We start from the raw sequence: 23,059 nt of genomic DNA on the forward strand, positions 1-23,059 counted from the left end.
TTTTTGTAAGAATTAAATGGTATCACCATGATTTAATGTTGTTTTTTTTTTAAATTATGTATTTTTTGGATTATTTGGTTTTTAAAGTCCTCCTTCATTGGAAAAGGCACCTTTTCCCCCAAATTCACAAGTCAAGTATAATTGACACCTCAGAGAAAAAAAAGACAGAAACCCATGAAGTGACAGTAAGCTAAAATGGAATGTAATTTCAGCATGACAATTTTATACAGCAAACCCAGGCTTTGAGGTGATGGTACTCAACAGGAAATAATCATGATAATCAAGTAAAACATTGGTGCATCTACCAGAATCATGTTATGTATATCTTTATTACAGTTTTCAGAATACATGGATTAACAATGGCCAGGCTGTGATTTCATCAAATTCCTATTTTAAACATTACATACAAACACAGAGCTGTTTAAAAAATAGAAATGCATGAGTTTTGTCACCTTTTTTTATCTTTTTTTTTTTTTTTTTGGCATCAGGAGTCCTATGACTTCCAAAAGGGAAATCAAATGGTGCATGACAGCAGACTGAATGACCTGTAATAGGTTATTGTTCACATTCTGTGGCATATGTATCACCTCAAACAGTGCTAAAAGCACTCCAAGAACAAATCCTTCTCCTTTCCCACTCTCCCAGTGACATCAGTGGGTGCTTGCAGGACTGCAGAATGCACAGGCTCACACAACTCCCCCCCTGGAGCACAAAAACAGCACTGTGTGACCTGGAGACACCTGAAGCTGAGGCATTTGGCTGCATCTGCTTTGATTTTTTTCTAAAAATTTTTTATTTACATTTTATGTGCATGCGTGGGCGTGTGTGGAGATACCGCGGAAGAAGAGGTTTCTTACAATACTTATTTAAAAATGAGTAACTTGCAAGTACAGTATGGCACATCAGAGGTGGGCTGGACATTGCTGAGCACTTGTCCTGCCCGACCTTGCAGCACTTGGAAGGCAAACAGCAAAGTAGAACTCAGCCAAGCCTTGGTTTAATGGAAAAGAAGCAATTTACATACATAGGTAAGTTTGCTCCCACAGAACTATTACCAGCTTTAAATATTTACTAGCTAGATCATTCATCAGGGCAGGAAGGACTAAAGTCACCCATCAAAGCAGGATTTGCCTGAGGGATGCAAAAGCTGAACGTTGCAAAGTTTCCTTAACAAAAGCTATAGGAGGATTTCCAGAGCCAAACCTAAAACTCAGCCGGATTCTCAGAGTTTTGGGTGTTGTGGGATGAATTTAAAGTAGGTTACTAATGAATTGTGGCTTGGATAGAAACCATGAAAATACTATGTTTTTTACAGCATTTGTCTGAGGTAGTACATATACCACACACAAAAATGCAAAAATATACAGATATTCATGATTATTTGCATATTACAGAAGGGAACTACGGGAACGCTCTTGTATCTGAATTCTCAAGAAGAACAGATAATTTTAGATCACGTTTCTCATACTGACCAGAGTCAGCTAAAACCAGAACAAACGACAACAGTGTTCCTGGGAATGCTCCCTGGAGCTGTTTGCCAGTGCACTGTGGGGCACTGACCCTGTTTTGGCTCTAGCTCTGGTCCCTGATGGGATTAACACAAACATCACCGGTGTGCTGGGAAAGGCTCCCTGCTGAATCACAGACAAACATACATGACAGACCGTGTTGCACTTGATTTCTCAGTAAACTGCATAAAACTGGAGCAAAAGGAGACCAGTGCCTTTACATTTCTGATCTGTACAGCCAGGAGTTCAGCAACAGATAGGTATATTTGTGTATGATTGAAACATTTCGTTCCCATGACATTTGGAGATTTAGTTCAATTCATCGCAAAGGTAAAATTATCTTCCTCTTAAATAAGCTAAGAAATGTAAACAGTGTAACATCATTAAAAAAACTCTCTCAGTACTTGTAACTGGTAAAATGCGAATGCAAACAGATGTGCTGGTATATTGTTAACGTAATGTCTCAGAGGACAGAGAGTGAAACATAATTAGCAAGAAATTTATGTATGAACCCTCCAGTGATTTTCTTTCTGGGATTACTTTGAATACAAATATAATTTAACTGATATATTTCATTTTTTAAAATTAGAAAATAAGGCAAGTGCATTTCTGAAAAAGGTGCTACTCTTCTACACTTCTAGATAAACATGTGACACCTCTGAAAATTAGATCAATAATAAAAACATTAAAAATATCTGCAATTTAATATAGACTGAAAAACTATCAAAAGACAAAGTGACCAGCATCAATTTCAGAAAATATTTTAGACTTCATAAATACGAGCACCCTATATTTACATAAATTATCTTCTAAACTAGTTTTCCTTTGAAAGACACTTTTGTTCTAACAGATATGTCCATTAAATTATATAAATGTTTCAAATATGAAAAAAATAGTAGTAAAATAGAAGCATCAGATGATGTTGTTATTTCGGATTTGCCTTTTTTTCCTAAGATTTGGTTGTTGAAAATCTGCAGCCAGCTTTCACAGAGCTTTCCAAACAAATATAACCCATGGAAATGAAAAAACTTGTGCACTAATAATTACTGCTATCGTATAAAGATTCTGTGGAGAGCTTTTGAGTTTTCACTTACAAAGATTATACCAATACTTGTAAATCCCAGCAAAATGCTAATTTCAAAATCGGAATTCTAAGACACTATTGATTTATAGAGACATTATGAACCTAATCCTTTAAACTGGCTTTGTACATTAAGCACGTTTTTATAACTGTAAATTTAATAGTTCCATTTAAAGAAGCAATGCTTCAATACAAGGCTGATGTTGACCTTGCACAAAACAGGATATAATTCTTTTTAGCTCTTACTAATAAACAAGGAGACAGAATCCTGTTGCATGCTTTTTTTTCCTTTTTTTTTTGTTTTGTTTTTTTTTTTTTTTTTTTTTTTTTTTTTTCCTGAAGTACCATACAACTCTTCAGTTTGTTACTAAAACCCTCAAACAGTTTAGGGAGAGTATTTAGTTGACAGCAAGCATTTCACTAGGCTTCAGTGGTATTCCTATGTTTAGAGCTATGGGCAAACCCCCTGTATTCTTTGAAGACAAGTTCTGAAGAAAAAAAAAAAAATTCAATACTAGATTGAAAAGGAGCTGTATCTTTTCTTACAATAACTGGATATGTAGTTTGAAATTGTGAGAATTTATCCCAAACTAGTCTGATAGTTTTAAGAGTATCTCACCAGAGAAGCAAAAAATCTACTGTACAAAGATGCTTGGCTCAAGCAGTAGTGCAAAGATCCACTGCCCCAGGAGCAAACCTCCAGAGCAAGCAGTGTGTGCACAGAAACCACGTGACACCTCACCTTCCAAACAGTCTTTACAGAACACTAAAAAAAACCCCAAGTTCCCCATAACACCAGGCAACAAAAGTATTCATAATAATTTCACCAATCAGTGATACGCATTAATAATTTGAGAACAAGTGCCAGCTACTACAGAGCATCCTGATTCTTTAAAAAACATCATAGCTCAGCAACTTATGCAGTAGATCCACTGGAATTCCACTTCAAAGCCTCCACCCCATCAAGGTGGACCTTCAGTGAACGGGGTGGTGCAGCCTGGCCTGACCCCAGCCAGGCTGGACATTCCCCTGGGGACAACGGGGACAGTGGCTCCCCAGGGAGTGGCAGAACAAAGTGCCAGCTGCTCAGCTGGCTGCTCACCTGAGGAACTGCAGTGCAAGGGCCTGGACACAAAGGGGAATGGGAGGAGCTTCCCAAAAATCAGCCTGCTGCAGTCATTGGTCACTGCTAGCCAGTGCTCCAGGTAGAAAATTTGTTGTTAGCTGCTAAACTCTCAGCACTAAAATCCACCAGTGGCGATCCCGCTACATATTTTACCTGAGAAACGGAGGAAAAACTCAGAGGCAGTTCTGAAAAACTTCATGATGTAGCTTGTCTCTAAAAATCTACACACAGGAATTTTAGCATCATCAAAACAGGACAATCATATTTTCCCCCAAATATCTTTATAAAGAATATATAAGTGCACAATTAGAAAAATCCCGCCTTAGATACAGTTAAAAACATATTCTGCCCTTGATATCATTTTGGAAAAATCCTATGCTCTGTTTTATTTGATTTTTTTTTTTTTTCTTTTTAGCAGTGATAAGTAACTACACATCATTGTATCACCAAAAGTGTAGATATGTGGTATATCCTACTGGCAGCTAAAACAGCTGAATCCACCAGGCTTTACACTGAGATAAGGTTTTCAGCAACCTCACTGGGGCTATGTGTTGCTTTTTTATGGTTACAAAAAAGATTCTGATAATGTAGACCAGCTCATCTCTGAATTTATTAACATACAATTTTATTATTTTTTCCTTTCATGTTCAAATCAGAACTGGAAATGGAATCCACGGCTGTACTCTTCCAACAGAACTGTATTTTCTTACCCATATAAAACAGAACCTAGAAATCCCCAACTCCTTTCATGTGAGTTGCCAGCTTCAACAAAAAGGGGGGCAAAAAAAGAGAAAGAACGTAAGAAAATAAGATATATACCCTACTGTTTAACACTGTTTACAGATCTTGGTAGTTGGGGTAATAAGATACAGTATGTGGATTTTTTTAGCAACAGCTTTAAAATTACATATTTTTACACCGTCTCATTTAATCAATACCAGCATTCCTCTATGATCATTGCCAATTTGGATGATAAACTCTTTCCAAAGCATATCCATTTCATTGTAAATAAAACAATTCATTAATTCTTTGGCATCAGAAGAATCATACAGCTGCAATTGCTCCATTGTGTCGAGAACGAGACCTTTCCAAAGTTACTCGTTTGTTATCTGTAACAAAAAGAGAGGAAAAAACAAATCACCACGAGATTTGAAACACGGATAATGCAATGTCAAGAGGTTTTCAAACAGCCCTGAAAATCATTCCGAATGATATGTAAATAAGTAAGTAGGAGACTGGATCAGAGAAGTTTCACACTGCAGCTGCCAGACTGAGTTCAAGAGTTCTGCAATCAGCAATAAATTACTTTCTTGATCAGAGAAGCTGGGTGATAAAAGCATTAGGAGAATCCTGAAACACAGTCCCCTTGGAAACAGCACACAATAAATAATATTCTGGGTAAAAATCTTTCAAATTTTATAAATAATTTATGCACAGAATCTCTGGAAAAATACATTTCAAGTTTCATGGGAATGCACTGACCAGTGCAGTGGTGAAAACCTGGGAGATGCTCCAAGTCTAAAAGCCCAAACACCGCTCACTGTAATTTGGTAGAGAGTTAAAAATAGAACAATTAAATCAGCCACTTCCTAAGCATTTCCTGATTGTGCAATGTGAACAACTTTTAGTATAAAATATTACTTAATAATTACTGCAATGAATAATAAATATGTCTCCATCACAGGAAAACAATCACCAAGTACCAGCCACGCTCCTAAATGCCTTCACAATAAAATTTTAAAGCAGTGAATACACACACACACACACACACACAGAGGGACAGAAGATTAACCCCCACTTAGAGTTCTGCAGGTTTGCATCTTTCTTTTTCACAATGAGTTCCTGCCATGCAAACTTTTTGGGTTTTTTTTGGGGTTTTTTTGGTGGCTGCTTCCTTTTGACCTTGCCTTATCCTCTTCCCTCACGTCCCGTTCAGGTGCTGCTCTGCATCACTTCAGTCCCTACATTGCTGCAGCACCAGGATGTCCCAAAATCCGCCTGGAACTTTTCCATAGGACTGGAATATCATAAAGAAGTCACTTCAGAAGCAAAACATCTGCCAGGCACACTGCAGGCACTCAGGTTTCCTCAGCTTCTCCCAAAGATTCAGCTCCCTCTGCTTGCCCAGCCCACCCCAGCCTGTGCCACGCTGAGGTTTGGGCACAGAGCTTGGGACCACAACACGTCTGGGGTACAAACACAACCTGGAAACTCTTCCTGACTGGGAAGGGGACTGGGCACTGCAATGGGCTGCCCCAGGAGGTTGTGGAGTCTCCATCCTCAGAGATATCCACCCCTGTCCTGGACAAGCCAACCAGCCCGAGCAGAGGGGGTGGCCAAGGTGACCTCCAGAGGTCCCTTCCAACCTCAGTCACTGCACACTCCGCTCTAACCCAGCAAAGCCAGAAACGGGCCAAGCAATTAAATAAGACAAAGAAAGTCATCTCTGTGATCTGTTTCTGGACAAAGAACAGAGGCTGCCCATGGAGACTGCACGGCTCTCTTTCCCCTGCTCAATGGAAGTGTCTCCAATGCTACGGGGAATTAACGGCTCCTTTAGCAAGATTATTAGTTCTTTTTATAGTTCTGCCTTGCCTCCTTTTCCTAATGAATCTAGCCATGCATAAAGTATTCAAATTACCCTAAGTCAATCTGTTTTGCATGGGAATAAATCTCTCCACTGGTTGCAGTGTCACTAAGCACTGGCAATTACAGCACAAAAGAAGGGAAGTCATCAACTCAAATGTGCTGCCGCTCCTCCAAGACTAAAGAGTCCAGTGATACCTGCTCTCAGTGGGGACAAGTGCCTTCAACACCAGACTATTTCTTGATAAAATTTCAAGCCCATCAACTCTACAGGTTAAAAACAGATTAAGAAAGTCTAGAACTGTTGCTTTTTGGTGGGGTTTTTTGTTGTCGTTGTTTGGTTTTTTGTTTTGTTTCTGTTTTTTTTTTTTTTTTAATTTATTTTCTCCTTTCAGTTTTTTTCCATCGTAGTAGAGACAAACATTTTCTGCAAGTGACAGTTCAACTTCTCCTGTAATTGCACAACTGGGCTGGGACCTTGGGAAAACACAAAACCACAAAACAAAATCATAAAACAATATCATTTCCTTCTTCAGGTAATAACAAAGTATTTCCTTAATACCTATGTGTTAAGTTAGAACAAAGGGTTTCATATTAGATATGAAACTAGATTGGGCTGGCATTTCAAGTTACTTGAGCAAGAATTTTGAAAAATCATTAAATTTATATCACTTTCCACATGCACATTCAGTTATCTCCAACATCTGTATTTACCTTTTTTATGTAACAGACCACATTGAATACAACACAAAGCAAGTCTGGCTTCTAAACATGACTGACTATTCTGGCATAAAATTAACTATAACATCAATAAACGGTAAAACTATTTCCTTGTATTATGGGGGGATGGAGAGGGAAAATAAGAGTAAGTTAAAAGTAGTTAAAATGAAGTAAAAAATCATTGTCCAAAGGCTCAGGTGTACACTGGAAACATGCAAACACGACTAGAAAACACGGTAATCAGTTCTGTGTGTACCAGCCAGGCCTTCTGGGTAACCCCACCCACAGGGGAGAAAATGTTATTTCTCACTTTAATCTTAGAAGTCCATTTCTTTTACAAGCAGGCACACCCACGCTGCTCCTGTTACAGACATTATAATCTATCTCTGAAGTGAACACACGACCTTAAAAGCGGCCTCTCAATCTGCTGAATGGATCTTTTCTTAGAGCAGCGAAAGGTAGAACAATGAAGGATTAAAATGGAAAACAAAGCAGATTTTTGTATCACAAATTCATCTTTGTCTTTTAGCTACCTGGGTCAGATGAAAATGAAGTAAATATAAAATTAAATGCTGAGAAATCAAATCAGCAGTTCCTTTTTAGTACACATAACCCTGGAATGCAATGGTGACCATGCAAACTTTGCACCCCCACTGGAAGCAATAGATGGACTTTGTTATAAAAACAATTCCTTGCTCAAGTCTTGCACTCAGCATAGTACCAAGATGGGAATAAACCCTGCAAAATGTATTTCTCCTTTCCTTAATGCTCCTCCATTAGCTCTGTTATTAAACGAGAAGTCTCAATAGCTGCCACAGATTTATTAACTCAGTGGTTGTTACCAACATAGAACTCAGTTACAGGAGGAGAAAAATAAATGGTACTTTGCAAACTGCAGTACTAAGATTAAGTCACTTTTTCATTTCATTTTCTTCTTATCCACTCTTCCATGTAGTAACTTTATGCTCTCCTAATTATAAACCCTATTTTTTATGAGCAATCAATGCTAATAATAATATAGATGTTGTGCAGTCAAATGGACTGGTCATGACACTGAGATACCTGATAATGGAAAAGACAGAGTCTATAAAACCATACCTCAAAGGTACCTGATTGGAATTCACATTATCCTGTAACAAGAAATAAAGTTCTCTTACATCATTATCTCTCAGTCCTGATATTAAAATTATAAATGTATTACAAACTGTTGCCTTGGGCTTGGTACCTTACTTGGCTCCTTTTTCCCCTCCTGAATAACCTCCCCAAGGTGAAAGAATTGACCTTTCCACAGCTGACAATAATAATAAAAGCTGTTTAGTGCTCAGAGAAAGGAGGTACTGGTTTGACTTGCCTTGAAAATTCTCAGCAATTAATAACATATTTAAAATCTCATCTTTTTGAAACAGTTTTGACTATGCAAAAGAGACAGAAATGCACGCTGTAAGGGAATTTGTATGGCCCGTGCCTTTGGGAATCAATGAAAGCCTTTACATCAAACATTTATTTCTTCATTCATGTAAAATCTTGTTCACTAGGAAATCCTACTGAAACACATCTTGTTTTCATGAGCAACCAGAGGAAAAATACTCATGCAGTCCCAAGCACTGCAGCAAGTGCCATAGAAAACAGGGAAAACAGTCAGAAGAGCAAGACAATTTCCTACAGGTATGGAATGATTACAGAAGAAATGAGTAAATTACCAATTTAAGTAAGTTTTAAATGGATGAACTGTCACAACAGATGGATTCCAAGGATCAAACAGTTCATCTGTAATAATGATGATGTTGGCATTTACTCTACAGCAAAAGGTGAAAACCTGAGCTTTACAAGTGCCACTTTTTTCTGATCAGGACAACTAAATATTTTCTCTCTAGTATCATTGATTAAAACTGTGACAAGTTAGGTTAAATTCAACTCACTTGAGCCTGGGTAGCCTCCAGTTTTCTCCCTGAGCTACCCAAGCACAGGGGAAACCAAAGCCAACTTCTCATGTGCTGTAACAGCACATTACTAACTCCTTGAAGGAACAACCCTGGACAAAACCCACCATTATTATTATTATTATTATTACTATTATTATTATGATTATTATTACTATTGTTATTATTATTTTCCTTTATGGACTGCAGGCACCTTCATCAGCTTTAGCTTCCCAAAAATGAAAGGTAAATCTTTTTGGAAAATGGAATTGATAGAACCTAAGGCAGAAGCAGAACTGGTCCAGAGTAAACCAGCAGGGAAGTCCATCCATACCCAGCACTCTTCAGCAGCTGAGCACTGCCTGTGGTACTGCCTGGCCTGTCCCTCTGACATTACTGGGGATCCCAGCTGAGAAAAAGCCAGGAAAGGAAATTAAGAGCTTCAAAACTGCTGTTGCTGTCTGGAGCAAAACCCTTTTTGAGAGAAAATGGCTCTCCTAACCTCAATTCTGTTATGATTCAGTCCATCTCTGTAACATCTGATTTCAAATTGATCTTTCAGAATGTACGGCCTATATAGAAAAAAAATAGCAATAAGGTAAGAATCAGTTATGGGAGAAATATAGCCAAAATAGTTCAGAAATAGCTCTTTTCAAGAGATTGTTCTTGCCAAGAGATGAAACAAGCAAATAAAACACTTTTCTAACTGGGCTAAGGGAAACTGTACAGTTAATATGTTTTTTATTAATTGTTAAGTATTCAATCCACTCTTATTTCAACCTAAACAGGCACCCTACACATGCCTGGCAAAATCTGATCTACACAGACCCTTTATGACCATCACACTGGGGCATCTGGCATTCACTTGGATTTGATATTTGTGTAACCAAAAATGAGAGCAGATCGAGAGGTCCAACATTCCTGTTCTCAGCTTTTTTTTTGCTAAACAGAGTCTCAAATTCTTGACAGTCAAACTTAAATGGCAGCTAAAAAGGTTATTTTAGCATCAGTTTCAAAGAAAACATTGAGATTTCAAGCAAACCCTGGAGCTGTAAGGTCAAATTCTATAAATCCTGGTTTATTTTGGTTTAGGTCAAGACTTTCACGTGAAAGCTGAGTGATAACCTGGGTTTATAAATGTTATGACTGAGAAACAGGAACTTACCCTTAGGCCAAAGAAAGAGCAGGTTTTTGGTGTTTGCTTTTTTTTTTTTTTTTTTTTTAAAAGCCCCCAAAATCAAGATAGCGCAGCTGAACACATTAATTATAAAGGCATCATTTGTTGACCTTACAATAATTTAAAAAATATGCTCCTGGCCTGGTTACTGGGATATTTACAGATATATTGACCTGTAAGGCGTTAAGGAGTAGGAAAAGGTTTTAGAAGAAATAAGGAGGAGGAAAAAGCACAAAGGAGAATTGCAGCACTTAAAAGGACGTCTCTGAAGACTGAATGGTTCCTCCTCAGGTAAAAAGCAGCAACACACATCTCCTGAGTTATCTGCAGGAGTCAGGAGTGTCGTGTTCTGTTCAAAAATAGTGGCTTCAAAGCTGTGAAGTCATTTAGGTAACACACAGCACCTTCATTTTAAGGTTTCCAAACTATTCTGCATGAACCATTTCTCGTGGAGAAGATATGTGGCTGTTTGGATTCTCTTCAGCTTGCTAAATAGATTTGTTAATACCCACAAGCGCTGTACTACAGAAGCAGGTCTAAAATACAGAGAGTTAAAGAATTTAAGCCCTGACACAGAAGAGTTTTACTCAGATTAAAAGGGAACAAAGACACGTCTAATCTTTGTCCTGCCACTCAGACCCAGCTTGCTGGGCACTGTTAATTGTAGCCTTTGAGTCGTATGAAAATGCAGAACACCAGTAGAAAACCCATTTGTTTATGTCCTGTGTGCTAGACACAAAAATGCTTTAAAATGGAATATTGTGGGACATTTTAATGCTAAGTGGCATGTGTGATGACATTTACCAGCTCAGCGCAATCCAGCTGTGACCACAGTCATTACAGCACAGCAGCACAATAAAAGTCACACTTCTGCAACCAGAATTGAGGATATTGGCCATCTGTATCATAATTCCAATAAAGAAATAAATACTTACCCTATTTAGAGATGAAGTTTAGTATTTGTAGGATGAAAACGGATTTGTAAACCCTATTTTCAAGTAATCAGTTTAAAGTAAATTTTACAATTGCTTACTCTGGGCCTTAAGATTTCAAAACAACCCAAAAAACAAAGAAAGAATTGGCCCAGTAAGATAAGAATCCCTAAACCTTAAAATGATCTATTAAATATTTTAATTTGACTTTGCTTTCTTTGTTAATAGCACCACTTGGGATGTGCAGTGAAAGCTCTTCCACAAGAGTTGCAATGGAAAAGCCTTAGCAGGAGACAACACATGCCTGCCTCAGGGGTTACAAGACAAATCAATCTATTTTTCTCCTTTCCTCCAAGGGTAATTGGCCTTTAAAATTACAGAGAAAAATAGGCCTTCATGTCAGTACAATGCAGGCACATATACAGCCATTTCCCATTTCTTTTTCAGTTTGAATTCTCAGCTGAGAAGTAAACTTATAAAGGTGGGAAAATAAAAAGAAGATGAAGAGGAACGATTGCATCAGTTCAAATCCCCTCCAATAACAAGCACCACTGTGACCAGCATTTGAGGCTGGAATTGACTGAAACCTGCTAAGAATTGCTGCCGTTTTCCTAGGCAGTAATTTTTTATTCTTGATTGTGACAAAATTTCCTCAAATTTTTGTGACAGTCTGTACCACCGGCGTTCACGGAGATTTATCACAGAATTTAGCTAAACTGAGGAGTTATAATTATTGGTTCATTTCCCACAAAATCTTACAAAGTAATACTGATTTTTACCTCATTCTTATGAAATTGGCTTTTTCAAGGAGCAATCATGGCTATGAATATCCCGACAATCCTTCTGCTGTGCTGTACACATAATCACGTAGAAACTCAGTTCCAGCCTTTGAATACTGTTAAATTGTATACAGTGCATTTAAATTGGCTAATAAATTGTTTCATAGCAGTGAAACCCCGATGACAGTCTTCTCAGTTTTCTGATTGCTATTAAATCTGATTTGCAATACATTAATCATATCATGCTTTTAATAAGAGATTGTCATGTGAAAATATTTCCCAGTGCATAAAGAGGAGTAATCAGCTAAGCTACAACTGATATATAAAAACAAGAACAAAGTTGAAAAAATTCAAAACAACTTAGTGTTTTAAAAACAGAACTAATATTCCCTCGAAACAGAGTATGGAAACCACTAAAGCTTTCATGTGAACTCGCTCACTGGGAGTGTGTGTACAGGTGTAAAGCAATTATTAGACTTGATATCTGAATGAACTCAGGTTCCCATTAGAGCCTGAATGCTTCAATGACCCTATTATTTTCCTTCCAATGCTCCCAGACCTGATCAACTTAATTATTCTGACTAGTGAAACATTTAGGACATGAATGTACGATTTGTTTTAAGCCAAATGAGACAAAAGAAAGTACTTCATAAAACAACTCAAAGAATAGAATAAGACACGTGATATGACGTCGAATCCAGCAAGGTCAGGACTAAGTAACAGTAACAAAGAAAGAAAGATCCATGGCAATAAAACTACATTTATTCAGGTATGTTTTCCCTTGAACCTCTCATCTGTAACCTCCCCTGTATAGTGAAAGGATTTAGCTTATGAATCAGAAGGGTGAAGCAAATTTCAGAGAGTATATGAATTGTCTGCTTCAGCACTGAGAGAATCCAAATCTCGCAACACAGAGGTTGTGATTCTTCTTTCATGACTGCACACACACTTTTAGTAATTGTCCAAAAGTAAAAGTAGAGCCTCTGCTATAAAAGACTTCACGTCAGAGAGGACAGATTTGCTGATGTGAAAGATGTGTTTCCCTGTTTTAATTGTCCCTACTATTTCACTGCTAAGGACAAGTGTGTGACACTGCGAGAAACACGTATTCACATTTTAAACAGATTTGTCAGATGCTAATACCCTGTATTCTTCATCAATAATGTAATTTAAAATGGCTTCCAAAATGTCCTATTCCCAGCTCCCCTATTAACACTTCCACTCCTACAATTTGTACTTGCTTTGAAAGTGAGTTGACTGTAAGGTTACAAACCAGGACAAGGAGATAAAGACAGTAATAGGTTCTGACCTCGAAGCACACAGGGAGCCCCGAAGTTCGCATCCTCTCATCCCACTGCACTTGTCCTTAAAAGAATCAGGCTGACACCCAAGTGGTCCCCTGCCCCTCGCCTCCTCCCACTAACGAGCTGGAATGGCTGCTGAGCCTGCACTAAACGTGTTTCTGTCCAGCCACATTGCCATCACTTCCCCATCCAGTCTGATACTTTCAAGGAGGAAGGAAGTCGCCAGAGACCAGCACCAGCTTGTGCTGAAGGCACTTCTTGACATCAGCCTTCACTTCGCACTTCAAACGGAAGGATTCGATTTGACAAAACACACAAAGTCAGGAGAGAAGGCTCCTCACCTCCTCTCCGAAACTGCCTGATAGAAGTCAATACCAATTCCTTCCCAAAGTTACACTCAAAAGCTGACAGATGAAAGTCAAAGGGGAAGCTTCCCACTATTCCTTCCAAGATTTTATTACAGAGTGGCGTAGGGACGCGCTCGCCTCGCCAGGATCAGCCCACCTGCACTGCTCGTTCCTCTGTCAGCAGCTCCAACACTGCAGCCACATCTCCCATGCACAACTGCTTTGGTGTCTGCATAGAGCATGGAAGTAATGAGCTCAAAGACAGTGAGGAAAGGGAAAGCTCTCCTTGCTCAAAAGGAAATTCTTCCAAAACAGGAGTTGGCTAACACTCCTGAAAAGCAAGTATTTCCTCCTGGTTCACGTAAACTAGTTTTTCTCCATGCCCAGACAATGACGATATTCCTTGTAGCCTGCAAAAGTCAGTCTCCTGTATTTTTTATGCATCAGAAAAAAGTTCTCTTTATCTATAAATGTATATATATATAAAACCCACTCTGCAATAACTTGTAGCCTACATGTAAAATGAAATATTTTAAATAATACAATAAAGGCAGAATATCCATAATTATTTTTTGATTAAATAAAATACCAGCATTTTTTATTCACGGCTAGGTTAACATTTACAATTCAGCAGTTTGCAATATTTAAATGGAATTGAATATGCTATGAGAAAACTTAAAACTACATCACTCCTGTATGACTGGCTGGCACAGGCCACGGTCTTCTGTGCCCATCTGCATTTTACCAGAGAACATGAAAGAAAAGCCCCTGTTCCAGCCTGGCAAGATGATCTCACCACCACCTGTTACCTCTCTGCACACCCCAGCTGAGAATAACTTGATCCTGAAAGTGACTTTTAATCTATATTATTTGCATGTGCAGGTTATGTGAATGTGAAGCTGTTACTTATTAAAATAATTCATACAAGAAAGTAATTTGGACTACACATGGCAGGCTCTGAGGTAAAATATAATAACTTTGAAGAACTTAGGAGTCTAATTTCTTTCTTGGCTGAGCATGGACAACTCCATTATGATTCAACATGCGAACCCCGTGCTCACATAAAGAAGAATTTGACCCTTTATGTTCATATAAAGAATGAAAGTCCAGAGGCAGTTACTGCTGGGAGAGGGCAACAAGTGTTGGGGAAGATGAAACAGGAAAGCCTTATAAATATGATTGCCTGACAAAAGATTTTGGGAATATGAAAACTACAGGCGACATCGAAATGAAAGCCACTTTTGAAATACCAGATCTTAGTTACTGAACAACTAGAAAACAATGGTATGGCCACTGAAGTAATCCCCTCTTGATGGAACAATACCCTCTGCTTGCAGGCAGGTCCAAGGGTCAGAGCAGACCCTACTAGCTCAGCAGAAGGGGTCCAAAGAGTAGTTTTTAGAAGTTAAGATGTAACACTCTATGGTAATATAAGAACTCTTATAGGCTGTATGTAAATGCTATAGGATTTGTATCTTGTATTAGATTGGTTAGTGACAATTAGAATATTCAGTACAGAAGATGATTTATTGTATTGTAACCAGGACTTCAGACACACTCTTACACTCTCTCACTCCACACTCTTATTCCTCTCTCTCTCTCTCTTTACTTACCCGCTTACTCTCTTGCTCTCTTGGGCCTGCTCAGAGCTGCCAGCTGGCAGCTCTGAGCAGTGCCCTTGTACCCACACCCTTTGCAAAAAACCGCATGTTCCAAGATCTGACTTCAGAGATCTCTCGTCTCCGTCCGACCCACCCCGAGTACCCACAAACAAGGTGTCCCTAAATAGCTCAAAATAGTTTTATTTATCAATGCTTGCATCTGAGGAGTGTTATTTAATGTGCTGCTCCAAATCCTGACCAAGACGAGTCAGACATTCGCTGAGTCCTTCTCTCCTGGCACAGTGGGATGAAGCCAGGCCACTCCTTCAGCTCACACAACCCGTGGGAATGGAAAGCTTGAAGAAGGATATTCCCATTCACCTGGGCTGCAGGGGAAGCAGCAACACCACCTCTCATAGAGATGCTCAGAAAGAGTTTGGAATTTAAACTCTGCTCTCCACTCTCCTCCAGACTGAAGTGAGATCAAAGGATAAGGCAAGGGGAGCTTGGCTGTGTCTGAGAGAGCAGAACAGGCTCAGAACAGGTCACTGCTGAGAGTGCAAAAACGAGCAAGTCATCTGGGGACAAATCCTGGCCTCAAGCATCTCCTGAACACACAGGACCTGACTGCCTAATCAGGATGAGGCTTGCTGGGTAATCTTTGTCACTGTCACATGGAAGAGACTTCAGAATCCCCCATCACCTCTTGGGTTCCTTTAGACTCAAAAATAATGCTTTGTGCCACAAAATAAACATTATTTTTCTTTCAAATTTTGTTCCCATTTAGAGATCTAGTTTACAGCCCCACTCCAAAGCTAGTTTTACCATACAAACAGGGAAATTACGAATTTGAGTGAAAGAAAACAAACAGGAGTTTCTCTCTGGGGTGGGAGAGAGTAGGAACTTACACAAATTTTGCTGCTGGATGACATGATTAGGAAAATACATCCTTAGTGCCACTAAAATCACATTAATCCATCAGATATTTTTTGCCTAAAGCTGGTAATGTCCTTTAGAATTACGTTTTGCTGTATATAAACACTTGTAACTACAAGCTCCTTCTATCTCATCTGAGGGAATATTTTTTCATGCTTGAACTAGTTTCATCTCCAGAAATAACAAAGTCAGTGTGTTAATAGTTTACACCTATTTGGGATTCACTGGGCACGGTGGCCTTTTAACCATCAGCCATCCCTTCCTTGTGCTTTCTCAGAACTCCCAAAGCCAAGGATCCTGTTTGCTTTTAAAGGCAAATCAATGAAACCATGAGCAGCTTGGCCATTGTGCACGGAGCTGAGTGACTCAGAGTGCAGAGCTCACAATGAAAAGCCCATTTTGTTGAATTAAACGTTTGATCGAAGGACATGGTACCTTTTCTGTTTGTATCCTCTTTAAATAGATGTTCTAGACAGAATTTTCTATAAAAGAGGGCTGAGACTTGGCTGCACTTTGATAATTCCTACTGGTGTCCAAGTACTTCTGCACTGGATACTCAAGGAAACAACTACGTAAACTTACAGGGGAAAAATAAGACATTTTTGATGCTCTTAAAGTGCTTCATCAGCTGTTTATCAAAAAACCCAGAAAGAGGTTAGCAAACTTCTCCAATCTTCCAACCTAATATTTCAATAGAAAATAGCAAGAAGCTGCAATAGTAAATAAAAGAGAGGCTGTATTTCAGCTTAACAACTTGACTTGCATGTTTTCTAGGCCTTGGATGCAGAAAGCCGTCTCTAGAGACTTTTTTGGTGAGGATGGGAACTTTTTAAAATATGGGGTTGTTTTAATTCTATGAAATTCACATCTGTGATTTTGGAATTTCCTACTCAGCACTAGCAGAAAAGCAAACTGTAGATGAAACATTTTCAAAAGGTTTACTACAAAGTTTGTTACAGAGATTTTTTTTTTTTTTTTCATAAACTATGCAAATCTGGCTACTTACATTCCAAGAGCTCTACTGACTCAGTTTAAGGCAAATAACTATTTCACAGAACAGCATGCTTGCAGAGGGCTGAAAATGATATCTCAGTACAGAAGGGAAAAAAATGCAAGGAAGAGAAATACTCTTAAGTATGCAAAGTATTTTCAGATGCCTTTTAATTTTTTTTTTACAAGAATACAGTTAAATACTCTTGGAATGCCAGTATAAAAGAGTCAAAGTGCTAACTGCAATTTGATTTATTGGGTTTGAGTTATAATTCAAAGCCAAGCCTTATGCACTTCCAGTCCAGCACAGCATGAGAGAGCCACAATATCTGCAAAGTCCAGTGGGAAGGATTAGTAAATGTCACAACACCTTCAGGGCAGAGCAGATCCTTAAAATAGGTGATGAGTCAAGAGTCTGAACGGGAAAAGTACAGCAGGGTGCCTTTAAAAAACCTGCATCAGGCTGGAAGGTCTGTAAACCTCACCTCTATAAAAAGATCATCCCTTTCCTTCTGCTTTCTCATCCACATGAACAAACCTGGTCACAGAAGGGACCTCACAAAAGTTAAATAAAAATGCTTTGTATAATTTAAAATAAGTTTATATATGTGTACATAAATGTATATTTTAGAGGAACACCAACTTAGGCCTTTTAACAGGCAAAGTTTCACTGGAAAAATGACGAATAGCTGATTCCTGCTTTTTCTTTAACGTAGGTAATAACTGCTGGCATGGTGTCTGGAAAGTCAAAAGCTTTGCCATAACTCAGTCAAAACGGTTGTCACTCTATTCCTGGCCACATGTGGGGCTTTGAACATTGATTAGCAGCTGAAAACAATTCTGGTTTTGCAGTTTAAAGACACCACTTAAGACGTTACTAAATCCAGCAAATTTTAATATTTTAAACTCACTCTCAGAGCATTTCAAACGTCTTTGCCATCTGAAATCTGAACAGAAAGATAAAGGTTAAAAAATTTCTCAAAACCCAATAAAATTAAAGTATTAAATAAAGAATTAAATAAATAATAAAGAATTAAATTGATTTAAATGAATTAAAGTATCAGAATTGAAGTTATGATAAACTGAGTAAATGAAGAACCAAAACTTTTTTCCTTTAAAAAACAATGGAATGTAATACTGAACTGCTTTCAGCACTTTCCCCAAAGCATTTTTGAAACAGAGAAGTCAGGTTTAGGGCAATTACATAGAGCAATATGGCTCCAGCACACTCTAAATTTTCTGAAAATACATTATTACACAAGTTATTTTTAAGTACTGACATAATTTTCATTTTTCCTGGATGCTCCCTGTCCAGGGCCATCCCCTGCAGACGAGGCAGGGGTGATCAGGGGAGCATTTTGTGCGGCTGACAACAGTAATTTCATCCTCATTTGACTCCACTAGATCTCTCAACTTTAGTAAGGCATTACCAGCACACTGCAATATTTTATTATGAAATATCTATGTACATTTGCAGATTATTTTGACTTTGCACACTTCTGAGTTACTCTGGGTTTGTCTCAGTTTCTTCTGAGTTTGCTCATAATCAAATTATTTTTTCAAATAATTTTACCTCCAGTGCTTTATTTCTGCTTCACAAGGTGAAGTACAAAAGGTTCAATCTGCTGCTAAGTGCCCAACTCCTTAGGCAGTAATAAGGAAATGTGATATAAAGTTTCAGAATCCTTGCAAAAAACAAAGCAAAGCAACAGTAACCATGAGGGGTTCACGATTTTTGTGTGTGAATGAGGATATTTAACAGGTTTATCCTAACTGCAGTTTGCCAAGAGCTGTCTGGTGAGATTCATGACAGAGAGAAGACTGTTTTGCATATTAAATTGTGTCACCAACAACCCCTCAGGTTTCTAAAAAAACAAAATAAAAAAGGAAGGATCTTCACACCAATTTGGCACCGAGAAAAATAATTTACAGCCCACCAAGTCCCAATAATACATTTGGAAGCCTGTAAGAAATGCATTGCACTCTTATTTTTGTAAAGAAAACATTAGCTAACTTCACAGCTCGCTTACAGAGCAGTAAAATCCACAGGTACAATCTGATTTTCCCCAAGCTGTTTTACAACAACCCAGCCACTCCAGAAAAAGAAAGGTGAATATATGGAAAAGTGAAAAATGGGAGAACCAAAGTGAGTGTTGCAGTGGATGGAAGGGTGGTACCACTGCTGGGAGCGGGGCAGAGAAGGCTGTTCTGAACAAGCAGGCATCCTTCCAAAAGCCCAAATCTTGTCTAAGCTAACCCAGCAAAGCAGCATGACCTTTGCATCATGACTCCAACACCCAAAAATTCCCAAAGCCAACCCCTGACAAGAAGGAGCAATGCTATTTCCACTGCAGCATATGAGAATGGATAAGAGCATAAGGGTTTTTCACCTCCCTCCCTCCCAGTGCTAGACGTCTGGCAGAATTATTTCCTGGACATCTCAGTGGTGCTGAAAATCTCAGTAAGGATCTTTAAAAAAGCCACGGTCAAATACAGAGTCAGCATTTAAGCAAACCACTTAGCCCTGGATATGCTGGGTCTAATCCTTGTAGTTTAGCCACAAGTTAAGCTGTCTTTCCCTCTTTCTCTCTGAAAATGGCTTAATCATCCAGCCTGGCTCTAGGCAATTAAAAAGCTCCCTGCCTGTAATTGACAACTGATGTAACCAGACATTAATTCTCACCCGACAGAATTTATATTTAATCTATAATACTAATATATTGCCCATATGCAGATAATTCACTAAAATCATTGATTCCTACATCTCAAATCCCCTGCCTTTGCAAAAATCTACTTTTCATACAAAACCCCCAAAGTAATTCATGTCATATAGGCTCTATCTGTAAGAAAGGAAGAAAATTCAGTCTATTAAGATGTTTTGTCCCACTTTCTTCTTTCAGGTGGCCTGTGAGGTGACTGTTCCTGTGAACTACAAAGAGGTTGAAGGACTTGGTCTTGTTGGCTCTTGTGAAGAGAAGGGCAGAGAAGGGATCTAACAACAACCTTCAGCTGCCTGAAGGTGAATCACAAAATCCGAGTCAGTGATCTTGGTCACAGCCAGAAGGTAAAACAAGAGCCAGCAGCCCAAAGCTGCAGCTTCAATGGTAGGAAAAAAGTGTTCTACCCAAGGAATGCAGAGCTGGGATGGGGCAGCCAGGAGCTGGGCAGGTCTGCAGGAGCTGCTTTGACAAGTCCCAGCTGACTCCATCAGTGTGGGGCTAATCCTGCTCCAAGCAGGAGCTGCACAAGATGAATTCCAAAAGCCCCTTCAAACATTTCTCACACCCTATCAACTCACCGATTCTTGGCAAGCACATGTCAGGGATTCAGAAATAATAAGTATTAACATTCGTTATTTTTGGCCTGTCATTAGTATTTACATCCACACTCTTAGCAGTTCCAAATGCCAAGACTCCAGTTTCAGAGAGAAAAGGGCCTTTTTTTTTTGCCAATTTATCATTTCTAATCTGTTCAAAGCTTAAGCCAGAACTCTTCAGTGAGACTTCTTCATAAATAACTGTACAAAATTAAAATAAATTAACATCTATTATTTAGCTTCATTCTCAAAATAGTTAACATATGCCCACAGGCTACAGTATATATTGAAAAAATAAAGCAAAAACTCAGATAGGGGATCTTCACCCCTTTCTGAGGACTCAGAAGATATGGTACAAGTAGGATTCCCAAAACTACCAGTAATGACCCAGAATTTAATTGATGTGAAATATTATTACTACTGTATCCACAACTACAACAGCCATAATCAGGTTTATAGAACCCCTAAATCAGCTCTCGAGATCATCTCCAGTCATCTTCAGCAGAACACCCAGAGAGGAAGCTGGGCAAGGGTAGGGAAGGAGGGGGGGAAGGAAAGTGGAAGACTGGGAAAACGTAGTTATGCTTCCTTAATTTGAGGAATTAGATTGCTGATGGACTTCACCAAAGAAACACGAGGCTGACAGAATCTGCTCTGTAACAGCAAGTAAGGACATTCCAAGAAAAGCAGCAAGTTTTGACAAACCCTTGAGATGTCAGTGATTTGTGAATGCGGGTACCGGAGGAAAACGACATGTAACTGAGAAAAGTCAGCACGGAAAGCAGAAGGAAATTCAGAAGTTAGAAGAAACCAAAAGAAAAAAAAGCCCATCAGACTGCTTTGTGATGTGGTGGCTTTTTTTGTGTTGTTTCGTTACTTTTTGTGGCCCTTTTATAGCAAAGATGGTGTTTGCAAGGACTGAAGTGATTGACAGGTGTCGTTCAAGTGTGCGTGCTCTGAAAACACGACGCACGAGCAACTTTGGCTCTGCTTTTCATGACACTTGCTAAAATTGAAAACAAAATAAATTACAGGGCAGCTTCAAGGAAAGAATAAACTAGTTGGTGTACATTGTCCTAATCACCTTTTTGCTTCTTTGAGTTGTGGAGTAACTGAAAACTGCATCTGCCAAGGAAGCCCTTGTTCAGGGTAGAACCTTTGTCTGAGAGATATAATGGGAAAAAAGCCTATAAATCAGTAAAACTTTATTAAAAATAGCTCTTATTCTAGAAAGTATAAAATTAATTTTTATGGAAAGACTATCTATAGCCAGCAGGAAAGCAGAATAAGATAAACTAACTTTCATGATAGCAAACAGGGCTGATTTTAACCTTCTGACTAAATAATTTCCTGTAGCTTCTAAGGAAACCTGCTTGTTATTTACAAAAGGATTCATTGCCACCTAATTAATTAATTAATGTCATTAGATCTAGAATTTAAAACACTTATTCAGATTGAATTTGCAACACAACTTTGCTTTTAGTTCATGGCTTTTTGAAGCTGGACTAGAGAAACTCAAACATGACTTAGATTCAGAAAATCCCTGAGGGCTGAATATTGTGTCCTCAAGCTCGGGCTAAACACAGAAGGAACAACAAAATGCAGGCAAGCAATTTTATTTCTTTTCGAAGGACAGACGGGATGACATATGGGTTCAAAACACCGTAAAGACTCCAAGCCTAAAGCTATAAACACGTCCATAATATGTGGAATATACGTACACTTCTGATGTGAGCACTGTGTGCATATCTGTACACAAATATCCATGGGATAAATCCGTGGCATTTAGAAGAGCTGATCAGAAATCTGTCACAGCAGGAAAAACTAGGCAGAGAAATTAATTAATTGGAATACCAGAGATGAGAAAAACATTTTCGCATATTCAGAGAAGACACTAAATGCTGAGCAGCAGCACGTGTAAGTGAAATAAAAAACCAGAATCAAGAAAGCAGAGAATGAAATGACCTCCTGTATCTGGTGAATACAAAGCCAGGCCACGAGAGGATGAATATTCTGTGCCCACAAGAGCAGCCAGTAGAATAAAAGCTGTCACCAGAACAAAAGGTGTGGGACAATACGGCTCTATAGGCACTGATGCCTCAACCCAAAAATACACAAACCAAGGAACAGACCACAAGCACCTCTGAAATGTTTGTAGCTTCACTGATTTTCCTTTCAGAGGTCCTTGTGATTGAGGAGTGAAGCAATAACTAATTAATAAAACCACAGCCATTTACAGTAAACACAAAAGAGAGAATAACCAGAAGCACAGGCTCTCAAGTGGCAGTTCCAGTAAAGCAGTGCCACAATATGGAAGTCTTCCCTTTACTTAAATTTTCCTCATTTTGAAAGTTGACCAGTTCACCCAGAAACCAACTCTTACTTTATTCTACACAGCTGATTTTTAAGATAGCATTATATATGATGCATGCACATGGCTACATAAATTCTATGCTAGAATGTGCATGAAACTATCATCTAAACACAGGACACTTGAGCAGCAATCCTCACCCAGCTGTGGGGGTAAAAACCAAAATATTAAAATGCAAAGAAGGATTTATGAATTGAATTTGTTTTTTATCTACCAGTAAGCCTAAGTTGAAATATGAATAACTGATTTAACACTGAAATGATATTCAAATATTTGACGCCAATCCCCTATTGCTTCTAAATTCATTCAGAAGTCAAGATTATTAATTCTTCCTGACAGAAAATCAAGATTTAATGATCATCTGAT

General features: G+C 38.6%; 1 protein-coding gene across 4 annotated transcripts in view; it reads right to left on the reverse strand.

The window, feature by feature from the left end:
* Positions 1-302: 302 nt before the first annotated feature.
* Positions 303-23,059, reverse strand: part of DIAPH2 (diaphanous related formin 2) — a 185,716-nt gene continuing 162,959 nt past the window's right edge. For all 4 annotated transcript variants that reach the window (XM_032124441.1, XM_032124440.1, XM_032124439.1 and 1 more), the window contains one exon: positions 303-4,824. In XM_032124441.1, coding sequence (XP_031980332.1) covers positions 4,760-4,824 — 65 coding nt within the window. In that variant the 3' untranslated portion in view covers positions 303-4,759. The remainder of the gene's footprint in view (positions 4,825-23,059) is intronic.

The sequence above is a fragment of the Corvus moneduloides genome, chromosome 14 (genome assembly GCF_009650955.1).
Source record: "Corvus moneduloides isolate bCorMon1 chromosome 14, bCorMon1.pri, whole genome shotgun sequence".
NCBI classification, from domain to species: Eukaryota; Metazoa; Chordata; class Aves; order Passeriformes; family Corvidae; genus Corvus; species Corvus moneduloides.